Source organism: Strix aluco, chromosome 1, assembly GCF_031877795.1.
Source record: "Strix aluco isolate bStrAlu1 chromosome 1, bStrAlu1.hap1, whole genome shotgun sequence".
In the NCBI taxonomy this organism is placed as follows: domain Eukaryota; kingdom Metazoa; phylum Chordata; class Aves; order Strigiformes; family Strigidae; genus Strix; species Strix aluco.
Window position 1 is genome coordinate 103,851,460 of NC_133931.1, and position 20,091 is coordinate 103,871,550.

Sequence of the window (20,091 nt, forward strand, 5' to 3'; positions counted from 1 at the left end):
CCTTCCTGCGCCACCGCCGCGGGTGGGAGCTCCGCCGCCCCACGCATCGCGGCCGCCTGCGCCCCCCCCCCCCCGGCCCCGCTGCTCCGAGGAAAGGCCCGGGGCGGGGGGCGGGGGGGAGCGGCGGCCCCGCGGCCGCCCGGGCCGCGGCTGCTGGAGGGCGGCGAGGGGAGACACGGGGGACCCTGCCAACTCGGGCGGCGTTGGCGGCAGTGGAGCGGGGCGCCGGGCGTGGCACCGAGCCGGCGGCACCGGGCGCCCCGGAGGAGCGGGTGGCCGGGCCGGGGCCGCCGCCGCCGCCCCACGCCTGTCTGCCACGGGCGGGCGGCTACGGCCGCCGCGCTCCGGCGCGTCCCGGGGAGCGCCCGCGCCTCGGCGGCGGCGGCGGAACCCGGCCCGGCTCCGCCCGGCCCGGCCGCCGCTTTGCTGGGGTCTGGCCGGCGCTGCCCCCCCGGCCCGCTTCGCCCAAAGGGCGCCCGTGGTGGAGAGAGTCTTCTCCCCGGAGCAGCCCTCCCCTGGGGCGCTGGACGGAGTAAATACAACTTCAGCTGCCGTGGCCGCTTTCATCCCTTTCCTTCCCTCCCCCCACACCACCCCCCCCGCCTCCTCTGCTCGCCTGAAAAGCGCAAACTTGCGCTGAAATGGCACCGCGACTGGTACGCGAGTCTAAGCAGCCCATTAAATACGATCAACGTACCGTTTGCATGGAATGAAACCTTTCCCAGTCCTGATTGCTCCAAAGGGGAATCACGTCCTACCTCCCACCTTCCCAATCTTCATTCTCCCAGTGTACACACGCTTGTAATTACTGGTGATTGTGCTAATGCAGCCCTGAGCAAAAGCTCGCTGGTGCTGTGGAGAGGGAAGGCAAAGGAAATACCGTTAATTTAAGGCATTATACATGTGGATTATGCTCGCTCTTTTCTACACCACCCTATAGATACTGCACGTTAAGCATCAACCCAAACATCAGCGCCTCGTTTCCTAGTCTCCTTTTTTTTTCCCGTGGGGTTTTTTTTTCCCCCCTCCTTTTTTTTTTTTTTCTTTTTTTTTTTTTTTTTAACGGATCACCAGGTGATCTGGAAATAAATGATGGATCGCTTCGTGGACCGGCGAAAGGAAAGTGAGAAGACGATTTGTTAGTCCTGTCTCTAACCGAGGAAAATGCTGCCTGGTATCACTCCTGCCGTGATTGCTTCTTACATAACTCTGTATTCGCCGCCGACTGCTTCGCTCGGGGGGGACAGGGGGGACACGACGACCCGAGTATAATATCACGTCGGGCCTTCTCCGCACTCGATTCCCCTCCTTCAGGCGAGCGGGGCTTCGAAGCGTGATCATTAACTTCGGTGATCATCATTTGGTTTCTTTTGAAGGAGGCTGAACGGTCTTTTTCTTAACCTTTTTTTTTTTTTTCATTTGTTCAGATGACATTCCCTGTTCCGCTGGCCCCCGCGGCGTGCACACACACACGCACACACGCACACACACTCACACCCCTTTTCTTTTCATCATCAGCAAATAAAGATTAGGTGGGCAGATTATAGAAAGCGTTTTCAGTCCTGTGCTGATCTTTATTCCAGAGCCTTTGTGATGATATTGATGATGATGATGGTCAAGTGGACAGTTTGATTTTTGTGTTTGGAGCTAGTTATAAAGAATCAATATTATATCAAGGGGTAACTTTCGTGATAAAGGACTTTAACCACTCCGGCTATTCATCATAAGTCTGTAGCAAGCAGATAGGTCAAAAGAAATTATATTGCACTAAAGAGTGTGTCTTCTTATCTCTCCTATACCAGGGGAATAAGGGACAAGCCGATCGATACAGTAGCTGCTGTATACTTCTTGCAATTATCAATAGCTGATTTCGTCTTTTGAGGCCTGCATCTATTAATACAAACTAATAATAATCTTCTGAGCATATCTGTAGCCAAGGGGATGAAAGTTTTTATACTTGACGGCACTATTTATATAGCTAGAGTTAGCGAACAATGTTACATCGTTTGTGTGTGTGCGTGTGCGTGTGTGCGCGTGTGTGGTATGCATATATATATACATTTTAATATTCATCTCACTTGTCATTTTCGAAAGCATACAGATTTTTCCAAAGGGGCTCAGAGCACTGATTCTGTACGCCCGCTGTGTTCCTCCGTGGACTTCCTGGAGTATGTGCTGACAGACATGCGTCGCAATACAAATACCGTGGTTTAACATATACGGCACCTATGCATCTATCTATATTGAGCATGACATGTATGTATGAGCTTAAATATATGTTGCCTTGATAACACCCCCACAACTGTGTGTATTACAATCATTCCACGAAGTGTTTAAAATTGTTGGTTAAATTAATGTGTCATCTGTTAGGTTAAAGGAAGGAAGTGGATGGTAATTGGTGTTCGCTAAGTGTGAACATAAGCTTTTGTGTATATGAATCGATGTTTATTTAGATCCAAGGGTGGCATGATATTAAATACAAGGAAACGTAACTTAAATGTTTAAGGCAAAACGTTTAGGCGTGGTTGTGCTGTAGACTGGTTCTGTAAATCTCGTGGTGGGGCTAGTTCCTTCCCACAAAAAAATTGTAATAGAAAAGAAACATCTTTATAATTGACATTTGACATGCTGTTTGGGTTAGGCTGTGGTAGACCAAGCACAGATTTCCCTCTGATGGAAACATTTATCATCGTGATTGCTGCAGAGTGGCAGGTGGTGTTATCAATTACCTCTTCTTACCAATAATAATATTAGTATGGTAATATCTTTGCTCATGTGAGAACGAATTAGCGGTCAGTTGTTGCAGCTTTAAACAGACAAAATTGTGCTGGATTTAACCCCAGGGTCCTCAAACAAAAGTTGTGGCGCAGAAAGGGGGTGGGAAGATGCTACTTCAGCTTGCCGGGAAGAGTAGGAGACGATAGAAAACAAAGCCCCAATAATTGCACGCCCCTTCGAATAAAGTTGCTGAGCAAAATAATAACTATAAAAGACAGTAGATGGATTGCACGAAACGTCAGATCCATCTTATCCGCATGTTGGTAACTTTGATGGGTTTAAAAACAACAACCTCGTATAAAGCGTAAGTGTAGACAGAACTACTTATACGCTCTTTGCAGAGTCAATCTTGTAGATAAGCTTTCTGAAGGTTTTTATTAACCCTGAATAAGGATGAAAATTAAAGCAAACGCGTAACTAGGTGTCCTATTAACGTAAAAAATATAGTTGGTAAATAATATTATTAAGCAGGCAGAATAATAACGTGTCGCTTCTGACGATCAAAGCAACATCGCAAAAGAAGACGACGATTAACAAATTAGATTTAATTACGGAGAGAAAAACAACTTTTGCTTCCCATCACCAGTAAAGTATTTTAGCGGACCCACCAGTCACGGCAGGGGGAGGCGAGCGGGCGCGGTTTGCGCCGGGACACGCGTGACTGCCGGCCCCACAGCTGCCGCGCACACCTGCGCGGTGCCGCGTTCCCCGCTCCTCTGCGCGCACCTCCCTGTGTGGGCGCGCAGAGATTTACGCGGTAAGCGATTCCCCCCTCCCCCTCGCCTCCCCGCACCTTAGCGGCCGTGTTTTTCGCAGCCCAACTTCAGCGACTGCATCATTTTTATTTTTTTTTTTTTCCGCCCTCGAGTCAGGAAGATTAATTAAAAGGTCCGTGGAAAACTTTGCGGTGTAATGGGGAGCCGGGGGGGGGGTGAAGGCAGGGGCCGGAGGAGACGCGTATCACTTCATAACTTTCCACTCGCCTCCCGAGCCCTCTGCACTGTCAGGGTTTTCCACACAGCTCGGGTAGAAAGTTTCCCCCGGCGATTTGCGTCGGTCCCGGCGGAGCGTCCCGGCGGTGCCCGCCGGAGCGGGGGCTCCGCGGCGCGTTCCCGGCGGGGGGGCGGGGGGGGGGGGGGGAGGGAGGCAGCAGCCGCGCCGCCCGGCAACTTGCTCAGCGACCCCCGCGCGGCGCGGCGGGTTTTTTATTCCGAGAGGAAAAAGTGGGAAGGCGAGCGGCGTGAGGGAAAAGAAAACCATAAAATGTATCACTTGTAACCCTAGAATATGTTAATGTCAAGAGATACAAATCTGGTAATTATGCCTTTCTTGCCTGTTGTGTTCTCCATTGTTCATTAAACATTAAAGACGGGATTATTTAATTTTCCACTTAAACATTCTCTCACGTTCCTCAAAATCATATTAATTTTCAATCATTTCACTTTTCACAAAGGACAAAGTTTTGGTTTTGTATTGCTGTCAACGAGCTGCCTTATTTTATTTTTTTTTTCCTTCCACGTCGAGCTATAAGAAAGACACTTATAAACCGCTCTTCAAGAAATCGTCTGCTGCTGGGGGAACTACCAGGCACTGAGCAAGAGAAAACGCCAAAGTTTAGGGGGGAAAAAAAATGTTGCCTGAGCAACAGCAAGAAATCCTTTCAAAAGATGACTGGCTGAAAATCGACACATTTCTGGTACTACTGCAACTGGGGAGAAACGCCCGGGCGAGGTGAAAGTGCGCCCGCTCTCATTCCAGGCAAAGGTTTCGCTCGCCAAGGGTAGCTGAGCCCCCTCACCCAAAGCCAGTCGGAGAAAGGTACCTCCCTGCTCTTGAGGGAGAAGCCCTGACCCCAGCTCCCCACTCGCGGCTGCGGTGCTGAGGGTCACTCGGGTGCCCGCAGATGCTCGCTTCCACCTGCGCTCCGCCGGCTGCACGGCGCCGCATAGACACGCACACTCGCGCGTAACACTCGTACTATTCGGGGTGCGCCGGGTGCGGTAAATCCCGACTTCTGACGGGGGGGGGGACCCAAATAAAATATGCTCAATTAATGGGCGCGTCCCCTCCCACTTCATATTAGAAAATTACATCAGATTTCAGCCATCGCGGTCGTCTCCAGATATTTTCAGTGAGACGCTCTCAGTGCGAGCAAACTTTCAGCAAGGGTGGATGCACGGAGAGGGGATGCGTTAGAATTTATGGCCGGTAAACAAGTTTCTTAATTATAGAGCGGGCAGTCATTGCGAGGGGTCTCGTGCACACATCTCGCTGAACGAAGGACCGAAAAGTACACTCGCCTAATATCTAAAATGCTCTGATTTGGCGTTTCAGCGTTGTTTCCGTTAAGGGTCGTGCCTGTTTCCAACGAATACCTGCACCGCAGAGATCGCTGACGGTATGCATGTCAGCAAACTGTCCGGAGTGGCCTAAACTGTCGCCTCTAACTTTATTTGGTTTGCCTAGCCACATAAAAGCGGGGAATCAACCGAAAGCCCAGAGACGCGGTATCACGACGCACGAGATAAAGTGAGCTATCAGCAGGGAAAGTTTACACAGAGGAGCCTCCCAAAGCAGCCGGGGTCAGTGTGTTTTAAGGACTAGGGCTGGATTACGCGGGCTGGGGTGGGGGTATTAGGAGGAAATCCCTTTCACTGATCCCCGGCCCCAGACGTGGGTCGCCCTGCCGCCCCCGGCAAGGTGGGCTGCGCCTCCCTCCGCGCCCCAGCCAGGGCCGCGCCAGGGCTGCTCCGCCGAGCGCGGTGCGGGGTGGGGGGCGGCGGGGCGAGCGACACGCAGGGACCCCTCTACGACTAACAGTTAAAAAAAAAAAAAAAAGAAAAAAAAAAAAAAAGAAAAAAAACACAGTGGAGGGGATCTCAGAGTCCGCGGGAGGAGCCCCCAGCCCCCAAACCACACAGAGGCGCGGAGCTGCGCGCTCGGGCCGTGCGCGCAGTGCGGGCCCCTGCGCGGCGCGGTGGCGATCGGCGACGGCCGGGTACATCCTAGCGGCGGGCGCCTGCCATGGGAGCCGGGCTGGCCGCGCTCCCCGCCCGCCCCGGCGCAGCGGGGGGCGGGCACCCCCGGCCCCGGGGAGCGGCAACTTGTGGCGGCGGCGGCCGGGGCGCTGGGGCTGCTGCTCGGCGGCGGGGCCGCCCGCCTCCCCGGGGGACGGACGGGGCGGGAGGGGACGCGAAGGCGGCGGGACGGGGCGGGGGAGGCTCGGCCCGGCTCCCCGGCAACTCGTAATGCGATAGAGGGGAAGGCGGGGTGTGTGTGTGTGTGTGTGTGTGAGGGAAGTCTCTCCCTCCCCCCCTCCTCACTTTTACAAAAAAAGGGGGGGCCTTGGAGAAAAGCCGCTGTTGGGAAAGTGCGTGCAGAGAGGGAGGCTCGGAGGCGGCGGGGAGCGGATCGGGCTGCGGGGCTGGGGGCAGCCCCGGCGGCAGCCCCGGCAGCGCGGCACGGGAGGCGGAGGAGGAGGAGGAGAGTAGGAGGAGCCGCCGTGTGACCCGCACCGCTCCCAAACTTGAAAGTTTATCTGCCCGAAATCAACAGCGGCCGCGGTGCGCGCACCGCTCCTCGGCACGGAGCGGAGGCATCGACCGGGGAAGCCGCCGCGCCGGGAGCGGCCGCCGGCGCCGCTGCGAGCCAGGCAAGGCAGGGGAGGGGGGTCCACCCCTGCGACAACAACAACAGCCACCCCCCACCCCCCAAATCTGGGAGAGGATCGATACTATTTGCTGGAGACCAAGGACTTGCTCATCGGCGCACACGCGGGACCGCTGTCATTAGCGACCAGGACACACGGCTGAGCCGGGGGGGGGGGGGGGGGGGCGGTGAGGAGTGTCACGAAAAGTCATTCCAACCTGAGAGAGAGAGAGGGAGAAAGAAAAAAAACTTCCTACCAATGGACAACAGGAAGTGACCACCACCACCAACGGGGAGTCTCTGCTTGGAGAAAGAAGCTGCAAGACAAAGAAGAAGGAAGGAGAGGTGAAAGACAAAACTGCCCAAGGTCTTCTGCGTGTGCGTGCGTGCGCCTTCGAGAGAGTGGAGAACAAAAGTCAGCCGAGAAGGAGAGACAGAGAAAGAGCGACGGAAAAGGAGACAGGATGGAGGAAGAGCTAAAGACAAGCGTGTGAAGATCGAGGAGAAAGAAGAGCAGAGCAACACACACGCACGCCGAAAAGAAAGGGAAAAAGAAAAAGCATACACAAAAGTTTCTTTTCCTCCTGGGAAGAAATTACTCACACGCACACAGAAATCAGATGCCTTGCAGATCAACTTCTGCGGAAAGAGAGACCAAGAGAGAAGAAGACGCAGAGTGATGTGAAGAAAGAAAGAAAGGAAGAAAGAAGGAAAGAAAAGAAAAGAAAAAAACAAAAACAAAAACAAAACCAGAAAAGCAAGCAAAGAGAGCAGAAGGAAGCAGAGCAAAAGAAACTGAGAGCCGGGGGGGGGGGGAAGAAAGACAGACAGAAAAGCGAAGATCGTGACCTCCCCCAACAAGTGAACCTTGCACATATGTTGTGTAAAGTGTGTGCAAAACAGAGCCCTCCTGCGTGGTGCGTGTGTGTTTCGCTGCCGCCGCCGCTGCTGCCGCCGCCGCCGCGGTCGGTGCCTCTCGCAGGCGGCGCTGCCGGTGCCGGGGAGACGCATCATTTGGCGGAGCGAAGCGGCTAATTGCGGAGCCCCGTCCTTCATTTACATATGCAGCCTGAGTCCGCTGGAGCCGCGCCAATCCGCGCTCGCCCCCAGCACCATTAATCGCCATGCATTATTCACAATCATAATTACAGAGCCCCATGCGCGCTCCGCGCAGCCGCCCCAGCCCGCCGCGCACACCCCGCCGCACCGCGCACACCCCGCCCGGCTGATCCCCCACTCGCTCACCCGCTCACTCCCAGTTTGGTTGGCTGGTTCGCGGTGCTTTTTTTTTTTTTTTTTTTTTTTTTGGTTGGTTGCCTTTTCTGTTGTTTGTTTGGTTTGTTTTGCAACTCGACTTTTATTTGCGAACAGTTATTTTCAGCCCCCACCCCCCCCTTCCCTCGCTCCCAATTCCTCCCCCCTTTCCACCTCCACGTCGCTGATGCCTCTGCAAAAAGCAGAGTCAAGACGGCTCAGTTAGCAGCATGTCTCGTCGAAAGCAAGCGAAACCCCAGCATCTCAAATCGGACGAAGAGCTGCAAGCGGAGGTAGTTTCTGAGCACGGTAAGGGCTCCCGGCGCCTCTTTCTCCTTCTCTCTCTCCTTTTGTGAGTGTGTTTCGGATGGAGATAGGTGGATTTATGGTGATGGTGAACATGGGAGCGCAATTACTCTGCAGCGGGAGAATGGGAATTAGAGCAGCTGGGGGAAGAGGCAGCGGAACTGAGAAGTTAGCAGTTTAGCCAAGTTTCTGCAGCCCACCCCCTGACTAACCATCCCTCCCAGCAGCTCCCCCCTGGCCTCCCGAGCGCTTTTATCGCGGCTGGGCTCGGCGGCGGGGCGAGGCCCTCCCTCCCCACGCACCCGGGTTCGGGCAGCTGCAGGAGCGGGCACCCCGGAGAAGCGCCTGCCTCCTCCTCTGCCTCCTCCTCCTCCTCTCCGCTGCGCTCCCTCTCTCTATATTTTTGGGTACCCTTTTTTCTCCTCCCCCGCTCCCCCCCGGTGGGGGCTCCGAGGAGCCACGTTCCCCTCGCCCCGCCGGCAGGAAAGTTGGGGCGGCCGGGGCCGGGGTGCCCTGCCTGGGGCTGCGGGCTCTCGGGGGGTCCCGGGGGCTGCCGGGCCCCGGGGCGCGCCCCCGGGGCAGCCCCACCGCGGCCGGTGGCCGGGACTCCTCCCCGCCGCCCCGAGCCGCCTGGCGCAGGCTGGAGGCTGGAGGGGGTGGGGGGGGCGGCGGCTTTCTGGGCCGCCCGCTTGGGCTTCGGGCTTCCCCGGCCGCTCGCCCCCCTCCCCCCGGGAGCGGGGGGCCCCGGTAGGAGCGGGCAGGGCCGCTCGGGTGCGCGGGGCAGCGGAGGGGGGTTCGTTATTTTCGAGAAGGTTGAGCAGCAGCTTTTCGCCTCCCCCCTCCCTGCGCTGCCTTCCCCCCTTCTCCTCCCGGCTCTGCCGCGACTGTAATTATTATCGGTGGTAGGTGACACGGAGTGCCACCACCGCCACCAGCCCCTGTCGCGCCGGCTGCAGGCAGTGGGGAAGGGTTATTTTCTCGCCCATCCGCCATTCTTTGCTCCCTCCCCACACGCAGGCACAGGCACACTTGCTTTTATGCATCTGGGCTGCCCAGGCTACTAGTGAACAAGTGTCCAAAGCTGGAAAGATTTGGACTGTGCTCACTCCTTATTTCCACTTCGCTGTAATTTTTTCGAGTAGAGGGCTGCGGGGTTTTTTTCCTTCCTTTTTTTTTTTTTTTTTTTTTAGTTTTAATTTCCTTACTAGTCCTTGCTATTGCAGTGTGCAAAGGCATGCCACAGCCCATACTCACTTTTCCTGGGCTAAGTTCAGAGCTTCCACTTGAAAGTTTTTCTTTTCCTCTGTGCACAGGGCCCACTGCTTGCTTAGTTTCTCACATAACCAAGCGGGAGCCCCAATGTTTTCTGCTTTCTGTGTAGGCCCCTTGCTCCACTGTTTTATCCCCCCTCTCCCTCCCTTCAAAAAGAAAAAAAGTAATTCTTCTGCTTCGAAACTATAATGACTTTTAAGGTGCATCTGTGGGGAGAGAAAGGCAGCAAAGTTGAAGCCTGAGGAGGATTTTGACTATTGTATCTGAACTTTACAGCCCTGAAGCTTAAGGCAGCATGAATCCACTTCATCAGGTTAAAACATCTGTCAGACTGGCAAATCGTTAAGCCTCCTGCTCCTTCCCAGGGTATTTGGGGAGCCAGGGAGTGAGTCCCACACTGTCCAGGGCTGCTAAGGGGGCTACTCAACCTGCTCCAGGAAAACCCTGGGTGTTGACAATAACAGACGCACAGAGAAATGCTTCCTTCTGTCACAGCAGAGGAGCAAAGCAGTGTATTTTCCAAATTTTTTTTTTTTCTTAGGAAACAGTGGTTGTGTGAAATAAATTAATACAGGCAAGCAGATGAGAATTAGTATTTTATTATGTAAACAAGATTTGTTGAGCCCAGTCTCTGTTGGGGTAGGTTCTAGGTCTAAGAATTTATCACTAGTGTGATAAACTTTTACATGCTCTGAATCCATTTCAATACAGAAAAATAAAACCCCACTACTTCATTATGACACTCCTGGCGAGTTAATAAATTGAAAAAAATTGTTAAACTAGGTTTTTGTTTTGTTTTGTGAATCTTATCTATGTAGCCATGTCACCCGAGATTAGAACAAGAGATATGCTAAAAAGAAACGCTTGCATATGGTGGGTAGATTAAGGACAAAGAATCTTTTTGTCATGGAAATGTTTTTTTTTTTTTCCCCTTTTTTGGGGGGTTTTGTTTTGTTTACTTCATCACATAGAATTTCTCACACTTGGTTTGTTTTGTATTGCCCTCAATGACTACATGATCAAATGAATGGATTTATTTCTGCCGAATGAGAAAGACAGTCTTTCCATCAAAAGGACTACATTGCATCCCAGTGAGGAATTTTAAAGCGTTATTATTGTGGTCCCTGAATAGCACAAAATCGGCTTTCACAGCAGCCCTAAAATGCAACAATGTAAATACTTTTCAGCCTTAGAAGGCTGTTATCAAAATGTGCTATGTTTCCTTTTATTAAAACATATTTTAATTAATAGAGTGAAACCCTTCACAGTTAACAATTAACAAGCTAAAGTAGTGCTGTTGGTTTTGCACTTTCATTTGAGAAATGTGAACAAGGTGGAGACAGGATACACGAGTAGAGGGCTATCTAGTGCACATTAGTGTAATGTAAATCATTTACACGTTATATTAGGAAGCCTAACGATTGCTATACTGAAAGCAATTTTATAGGCCAGATATAATGAGCGCTCCAAATCTCATGAATTAAAACACTTCTTGTCAAGTCAGTGTTCTTCGTTTCTGTTCACAGCTGTAATCAAGATATTGCTACAGTTCCTGAGCATATTTTGCAACAGGCCAAAAATAGTTTGCACAGTGCAAGAATATTTGTCGGTTTTAGAAAGCAAACTCTTTAAGCAGTATTATTTGATGCATGTAGCCTTTTCACTAATTTGGCAGTTTATCTTCAAAGGTGGAAGTTGTTGTTAACACAAGATTAAGCAAATGAAGCTTATTATTTATTTAATGAAATCGTGTTTAATATCACCCTAAAATAGATTTTATTAAGTGAAGCATTTCAAAATGAATGTCCCATAAACATAATCCACAGGGTGAAGGGACATTCATAGTAGCAGGGAGAAGCCTGGCAGTTTGGGGAGCAGAATGCAAGATAAACATTAGGCCAGATTTTAAGCTGACTGGGCTCACCATAACTTTCATGCTACCGTTACCACAGAAGTTTTAGAATCAGAACAAATAATTTTATAGCTAGCTTGGGCTACAGCTAACACAACTGCATTCAAACAGGGCAGTGTCATGATGGTGAGAAATTGTTGGAAATCTGAAGATAATTACCAATGTCATCAACTAGAGATTTACACTCAAAATCGTTTGAAATTATTTGTCAAAAGTGAAATGCTAAAAATATATTTTTTAATAATCTTGAAAAGAAGTGTTAACAAACAGCTGGTGATGATATATTCCTTGAATAATTGCACTGTAGAAGAGTGAACAAAAGATACCAATTAAAAAACCCCACTTTGAGATTAGTAAATTAGAGATATGATGGAAATCATTTAAAAAACAGGACTCAGATGACTGCCTGTCGAATACAATAATCTGAGTTTCTCAGTAAATGTAAAGCATTGTAATAGCTGGAATTACATTTCTAATACACTTGCCTAATTCAACAGATTACAAACAAATCAGAATTATAGATACAATGCACATGCTTCAACTCTGATTAATTTTTCTGTTAAACCGCAGATATAGCATTTGTATTTTCAAAGTAGGGATAATAAAAGGTTGGGGTTTTTTTGTAACGCTGAAAAGTGATTCTTAGAGTGGGCAAGTGAGGTTCCGGTAAGGGTGATGACAAATGATGTTTTGGACTTTTTCATGCAAAGTTTCTGGCAAAGACATATCATTGTTTAGTCTGAAGTGGAAGGGATACTTTGTAGTGAACTGTGTAATGACAGTTTTCTCATGTGCCTTTTGCAATCAGTTTTTTAAACATAGGACCTGTGTCCCCCCTGCTCCTTCAATACATACAACATAGTCTAAACTGATGGATCTTTTTCATCTGGTAAAGTGGGCTTGGGCTGTGCAGTTCTGAGCAGTTCGTGACTGCACTCGGTATTTTTCTGGAGTGTGTACACAGACACACATGCTCCGCTACAGCAATGACACAGTTCGCTGTGGAGCAGCTAAGCATGTTCACTCTACCTGCATATACAGAGGGTAAAAACACATTTTGGAGGGACATTCCTATGTACAAAATAGCGGTTATTCCACATCGGTTAGACACCATTGCCTTTAAAACTTGAGAAGTCACAAGCTGCTGTCAGTAAACATAAAACTTAGGTGATTTTTGCACATGTTTGTTCTGAGGCAAATGTAAGAGAAGGCTTTTTGTTTTGAAGAATAAAGGCCAAATAAGTATTGCTATAAATTGTCCCTTTGATAAGGAATAGTAATTGAAACTTTATACAAATAGTTCTGCTATTACGGTAGAGACTTAACATTCAAACTATGTAACATCTGTATTTGTATAATATTTAAAATCTTCTGTTTTGAACTGTGTTAGCAATAGGAAAATATTTAGAATAATAAGGAGACTACAACAATCAGCCAGTTTGCTGATGTATGTAAAACAGTGAAAGGAGACAAAACTGGGTCAGATTTTATCTGGTGGTGCTGATTTTGAGGAAGTCTCACCATCTCCTGAGGTAGACAGTAAGGCTTTTTTTTTTGGAGTGGAAGGGAGGAAATTTTGGAAGGTGTTGGTTTAAATTCTGTGTAATTAAACTATTAATATGCATACATTTAGCTGTTGGAAATTACTTCTTGCCTAAGTAAGAGGAAAAGCTACAATTCAAAAAACGGGTGGCATTTTAAAAAAAGAGTAAAAATAAACAAATTAATAATGAGTATTAGTGCCATTTCTGAAAAATAGTTTGAGTTCTGGGAAGATTTTCTGGCTATCTTTCTTTCATTTGATTTGTTGACTGCCAAGCCAGGACAAGCACATCTGTTGACTATCCATCAGTCAGGACATGAGTCAATCACTTTTGCTGATAATAAACCGGGTCTGGCATGACATTAAAATAGTTAAGTACTGACACATTTTCCAAAATAAAGCATGTAAAAATAATTTCTTTCATAATATTTCATCTGTAAAGTAAGAGCAATTTGCTATTTTGTTTTTCAGAGGAATCATCAGTAAATCTATTCCCAGCAGTAAATTTTTATTGAATTGTACATTTCAATGTAAAGGGCCAAAATCCTGTTTCCTTTACCCTCTTAAAATTTCCCACTAAATGTAGTGAAGGTTTTCCATTAATTAAAAAGAGGGAAATTAGGCCAAAATATACTTTTAGGAGCTGGTTCAGTTACAGTGCTGTTGGACGTAGAGTGCATTTCTTCTTATTGAGGAAAACCCCTTCAAAATTGGGAAAGCCAGAAAAATAGTTGTTTAAAAGGGTGACAGCAAACCATAATGAAACGCACTTAAAAACTGTGTTTCTTTTAAGTTGAAAAGTGAAAAGGTAGTGGACCGAAGAGTGGGCCCTTTAGTATTGCCTTGCTGTTGTTAGGGTACACAAAGTGAGCACTCTTGAACAATATTTCTTATGGGGTAAGCTAAATCTTTAAAAAGAGCCCTTCTGAACCTCTTATTGCCAGTCTCTAATACTGGTTCCAAACACACCCCCCACTTTCACCACTCCTCCTCCAAAATTTGGACCCTATCACTGGTTGAAAAAGAAACACCAAAAAACGTCCAAACTTCTGACCTGGAGAGCGAGGCACGCCAAAATATTTGGGAAGGCTGTTGGCCTCCTCCAGGAGCCGCCGGCCGGCCGGCCAGGGTGGATGCGTGGGGCATGGGTGCGGGAGGCGCAGGTGGGTGCTGGGTGGACGGGTGGGTGGGTGCTGGGTGGACGGGTGGGTGCTGCCGTGGGCGGCCAGCGGGCCGCTGCAGGAGCTCAGCCTGCAGCCGGGGATGCGGGGGGATTGCGGAGTGCCAGAGAGCTTCCCCAGGACTCTCCCTGAGGGTGGGTAGTTAGAAGTGCTTTGACAAGGCTTGCTGATTTAACCTTTGCCTGCTTTGCCCTGCCAGGGGTGGCCACTAGATGTCAAGCTCATAATACAATTAGTACATCTGTGCAGTTGACCTTGGCAGCACGGCTTACCACTGTTCTGTTAAGTGTTAACACTGAATTTGAGTGTTAACTAGAGATCCCTCTGAGTTTGCTACATGCTGTACAGCTTATCAAATGCCCATCTAGTTCAGCACAAGTGTTTACAGTTCTTAAAGAAGGAAAAAGGTTTCCTTTTGTGAAGCCCAGCATCTTGAGCTGCTTAATTAACCCTGCAGGTGCCACAGTATTTTTGTTTCAGTTAATCAAAACCAACTCGCTATTCAGTGTTTCAGGAGATTCCTTCTACTGGTGCCATTTGATATTTTTATTTTATGATTTTATTGATGTAGTAATATTCCCAAAGCTGGAAATGATGAACGCTAGTGAATTTGTTTAGCTCTTTATGTGCTTTGCTATCCTGTGCAATACAGCCATATACAGAATGGTAAATGAGCAGAAGGACTGAGCTGCACAACTGGCATCGAATCACTCAGGTTTGCTGTTTCAAGCACTCCTGCATGTGAGAAATTTTACCCAGAGGAGCAGTGCCATTGAGTCTCATATATGTAAGTTCAGTTTTGAGACGCTTGGGAGATGCAGGTTTGGGTCCTCACGTTGGCTTCTCCTATTGTGATCCTCCAAACACAGATTTGTCAGCGTTTCTGTGGCTGTTCAGAGAGTGGCTGGCTTCATTCTGCAAGGTGTTAGAGTTACGCAGTTCAAGATGTAGTTAATTATATACTTACCAAGAGCACTAGATTCTCCATAGCTTTCCTTCTAGTTGTTTCGGTTTGGTTTGTTTTTCCAACGTCTTTTTCATATCAGCTATGTTAGAAGTACTGACCTCGATTTTTTTTAGGATTCTCAATAAAACTTGATACATTCCAAATAAACTTAGTTCCTACAAACATCAGTATATTTGCACACAAATTCTATGCAACCCGAAATTAATATATACATGCCATAACAGCCAACCCAGTAGCTGTTTATATGATTTTGAAAAACATAATGCAGGTCTTATTTAATATGATATCTTGCGCAAATATTCCAAGCAATTTGTGAAGCTTGCATCTGTTCCACATCTGCATACACGTAGAAAGGCGCCAGTGTTTGAGATAACGAAGTGCTTCACCGCACAGATTAGAAACTGCAAATGTTTTAAACAGAATACAGTTAGTGCCTGTGCCACAGGTGGCTGTTACTTAACAAATTCTGAGATTTAGGCTACTGAATAGATCAAATCGAGTGTGCCAGGCCAGTACTGGCTTTTGCATAGCAAGAGTGCCCTCCACTGTTCAAATCCATACTAGCAGCTTTTGTGGTCTGAGAAAAAGGACAGAAAATTTTTCTATTGAGTCTGGAATTTCTTCTACATTGTTAAACACAGTAGGGGTCTCTATTTGTCTCCTCCTGTTTCACAGCTTGGGCTCAGTATGTGATAATTCATCTTTCTTTATGGGATTCAAAGCTATCATAAAGAGTTAAAAAGAATTAATTTGCAAGAAAATAAACGTGTTCTAACAATTTAAGAAAACTTTCTTTAAAAGCTCTGTCAATTGTAAGAGATGATAAAGCTAAGGAAAAAGTAATACTGTTCTTCTCAAGGATCAATACGTAGTTACAAGGCTCCTGTTTCCAAATGAATATCATTTTGAAAACAGATTTATTATTTCCTTTAATATATTTTCTTACTTTATTTAAATTGTGCTTGGGGAAAAATAAGATTGTGTATTCCAATGATAGGAGTAGTAAATAATTGTCCTGTATCGGTGCGCTATGCTCAGAGTTTTGTTTATAATATTGCTTGTTTAAATATACCAAAATGCTGTGAGCTGCACTTTGAAATGATTACTGGATTTGCATGTGAGAGCATTTTATACATCTGTTTTCATAGTTAGCAGACATTTTATCTTTAGCTGATGTTAACAAACGCATTTTTTTCTGAAACTTCCTCACAGTTTGTACACTGCTTCTCAGTGAAAGATCAGTGGGTTTTTTTCTTCCTGAAAGAAATTCCTACATTTAGAAAATATAGAAATAATAGTAACTCATACAACACTTTTCCATGTTTTCATTTGTATTATTGCATATAGTCTTAAAAAGAAGCTTCAGAAAATATTTTACTCACATTTTTGTTGGATTCCTTTACAAGACACTTTTGTTTGAATGCTTCAGGAAGGTATCAGGAATTTGAAACAGATGAAAGCCTAGAAAATGTTGATTCTCTTATCCGATTTTATCCAAGTGTCTTATGAATCATACATAATTTGAGGAATCTGTGATACAGAGTAAGAAAATATAACAAAGTACTGAATTGTCAGAGAACATTTCATTGTAATAGTCTTTATTTAATATAATTTAAAAGGTGTTTTTCAGGTCATTTACATGTACAGAACTAGAAGTGATTTAAGTTGAGACAAAATGAAAAGATTCTGGAGCAAAGATGAAACAGTGGAGTCAGTTGAAGCTTTATCCAGACCGGAACCAGCTAGTCCAAAGAAAGCGGGCATTTCATAAACAGCATACGTTTTCATAATTAACCAGACTAGAGTGTGATGTTTAATTTCAGTCTGTTTCACAAAAGTAGATGGAAGCATTTTCAAAGCAGCCATTTGTTATATTTTCCCTTGCATATCATGCAAGAGGCTTTCTTCTCACACAGAAGGACATATGCCTGCAATAAAAATTCAGAACTAGTAAAGCCAGGTTTACAAATCCTGCGTGTGTGCAGTCAGAAGCTGTGGCAATTTTTTGTCAAGTCTACACATTTCCTGACGGTGACTGAAAGACCCATGGCACCCTTTCAGCCCTCTCCCTTCCTTTCAGATGGCAAGAAAGCAGGCCAACACCATCCTCCCTGCAGCCATGAGTTGCTCAAGCCTGAAAAAGCGTTTGGTGGGTACGCTTAGTGAGGGTGACAGAGCAAAGCCTCCGGGCGTCAACCCCTTGTACCCCCTTCATTGAGTCAGCAGAGCACCTGAGCAGCTTTGGGTATCACCATCCTAAAGTGCCTTTCTCAAAATACCTTTATTTGAATTTCTGTGGGGTAATTTTAGGGCCTGACCCCAATGTGCAAGGTGACAGCACTCTGCTGGAGCCACCACAGCTCTGCGGGTTGGTACCTGCTTAGGAGCTCGCCCCAGGTACCATTTGAGAGATGTTGCCTGCAATTTTTCACCTGTTTTCATAGGGTAAGCTTTATGTGCTGTAATTCATCTTGCATCCCGTAGCAGCTTCAGATTAGTCTGTTAGCTGTTAGACTGCTAATGAGAAAAAGAAAATAACTGAGAGGTTATTAGTGGCTGAGATCCTGACTGCTTGACAAAACTCCCATTCAACACCTTTTGTGCAACTAAGAACTGCAAAATTCAACCCATGTCTATAAGATTAAGCAAGTGTTCCACTAATTCCCCCAAAGTCCTTGAAAATTTTTGCTGCACCACATCCTCACTGTAATAATAAAAATTACTGTTTCTCTTCAGGAAAAATAAAAGAAAAAAGATTAAATTCTTCAGTACTTAATGGATTTAATCACTTTGTAATATATCAGAAAATGAAAGCAAGCTATAAAACATAAGGAAACATGTAAAAATGTTGTGTTTTCCTGTAACAGGTATATGCTGTAACTAAAAACAAAAAAATAATTATTAACTTAATATGTTAACATTTAAAATTTTTAATAATCTGGAGTAATGATAAAATTTTGGTATTGCTTTCTGTCATTCAGAATGTGATCGAGTTTTAACAAACAACAAAAATAGCCTTTCATGTGTAGGCATATGCGTTTAAGCTTTATGCCTTGTTGAAGTTGGTGAGAACTTACACTTCAAAAGCGACAATAAATACAGTACCTCAGTGCTTTCATATTAATAAGTACTTCTGAAAGGGATGTTAAAAACCTCATTTGTGAAATCCTGGGGCAATGTCCATTTCTCCAATAGACATACATATATTTAAAAATATTTATCAGTTGTTATTTTGAATCTTGCTTCCTACCCACCCCCCCCCGCCCCCGGCCCCTACTCCCGAAGTGTTTGTTTGGGTCAAGACCACAAAGACTGCTGTTTGCATGACTAGTTTGTACTCTTTCAATCCTGTTAATTTCAGTCGCGTTTCTAATGTGAGTAAAGGCTACTCCTTTGAGTAGGAGTTGTTGGATAGTCTGTCATTCTGTGAAGCATCTTAGTAGACTCAGTGTGCTGTGCAGGGCACGTACCATCATCTATGGCAAAGCAGCGTTTACATCAGTGCCATCTGTGTCACCTGCTTGCGTACCAGTCCAAGAAAGTAAAGCTTTGAGAGAGATTTAACTTGTTTGATTTCTTAAGAAATACCAAAATAATTTATCCTAAATGGAAAATACTGTGATGGAGCTCTTTATATGTCTACTTTGAAGTTGTTTTTTGGGGAAAAAAAACCCGAATGACTCTCTAGCATTGTTCTCTAAAATATTTTTCAAAAGCAGTCCTTGAATATTTCAAGATAATCAATGATATGAATGTACTTGGACTGGTCATTTGAAAAGTATTCTTGCTATCTTTATGGCTTGGGAGTTGAGGGAAGGAGGAATAAAAAACAGAGCTGCAGGTCCCCAGTTAGTATGGGCGCAAGCCTGGTCCCCCTGAGATAGCACAAAACTAGCCATTTATTTCATTGAGAACAGAGCTGAGCACTGATCATCTGAGAAATACCTATACTGCTGTATTCCACTTATACTTTTTCACAAGTTATATTTCAGATGCAAACTGCTGCTTCTTTGAGTTTATGAATTAGTACACTAGACTGGTTATTATCTTGAAACCTTGTACAGGTCCATATTGATACCTCCTGGCAGTGGGCATCAGTAGTTTAAGTTTCTGTTGGAAGCTTATGCATTATATATATTAGTACTGACATATATAAATCATGAGACTGTCTTCTAGTGCAGAAAATAATACCTGTTTTGATTGTAAATGTTCACATTTGGGTTTGGTGATTACTGTACAGTGTCTGAAATAATTACCTTACTAGTGTTTGATCAGCTCATTCTAGATCAGAGGACAGCCATATTTGAATGACTACATTGCCTGAATCCCTCACTAATTACTTAAACCTTTTGTGCAAGCTCTCCTTAAACAAAAAAATAGTGATATATAGATAAAAAGCTGGAAAAGGAGACGCACAGTTAGCAGCTTCTTTTAGAATCAATCCTCCTTTGCAGCCATGCTTTAATAGTAGTAGTAGTTGTAGTGGTAAAGGTAGTAGTAGTAGTAATAATAATAATAATAATAATGATGATGATAATGATAGGCACCTATTACTCAGCTTGCCAAGGTTTGGCAATAAAAACTGGAAAATCTCCTCAGTGAAAGCCTTAGGAGAGACGTGGTACCTCTGAGTGTGGTTGGTACTACCAACTAGTACTATCAACTCAGTAGATTCTGAATAAGGACCAGAGGATCAGGCCCCCCGACTATAAAAATGTAAATCTGTAATGTAAATAAGGATTTGTTTGAGTTGTCTTAGTTCAAAAACACTCTGGAGAGAGGCGAGCGTGTTGTGTGCCTCGCTGGTCTGTACTCTGCATGCTTTCACTTCGCGAAAGCTGAAGCACACACTGAAAATGTGGTTTGGAAGCCTGCTTTTTCACTTACTCATTTTGGGAGGCTTTAGGTTTTTCAGCATACTCTTTAGGAGACCTGTGGCCAGCATATATAAAGTAGTTCTTTTTCTGTGGTGACTCATGTTATCTTCTGTGATGTTTCTGTAACGTAGTATGAGAGTTAAGTTTCTACAGAAGCATTTACTGTAAGGATTAGTTGAGTATTGTCTAGCAACAGCTATATATTATCGATCTTAACCCAAACAGTGTAACAGCATTAGCGCTTTGTGCAGAAGTCTTAAACAATATTTGACTGTTTTCAGTTGCATTTTATATCCCTCTCCTGAAAGGAAAAAAAGGAAGGGAGAAAATCCAGTAGTACTCGAAGAAGAGTT

At 46.0% G+C, this 20,091-nt stretch overlaps 1 protein-coding gene across 2 annotated transcripts in view; it reads left to right on the forward strand.

Annotated features, from left to right (window-relative positions):
- The first annotated feature begins 6,391 nt into the window (after positions 1-6,391).
- Positions 6,392-20,091, forward strand: part of SALL3 (spalt like transcription factor 3) — a 24,572-nt gene continuing 10,872 nt past the window's right edge. For both annotated transcript variants that reach the window (XM_074829673.1, XM_074829684.1), the window contains exon 1: positions 6,392-7,989. In XM_074829673.1, the coding sequence (XP_074685774.1) occupies positions 7,911-7,989 (79 nt within the window). In that variant the 5' untranslated portion in view covers positions 6,392-7,910. The remainder of the gene's footprint in view (positions 7,990-20,091) is intronic.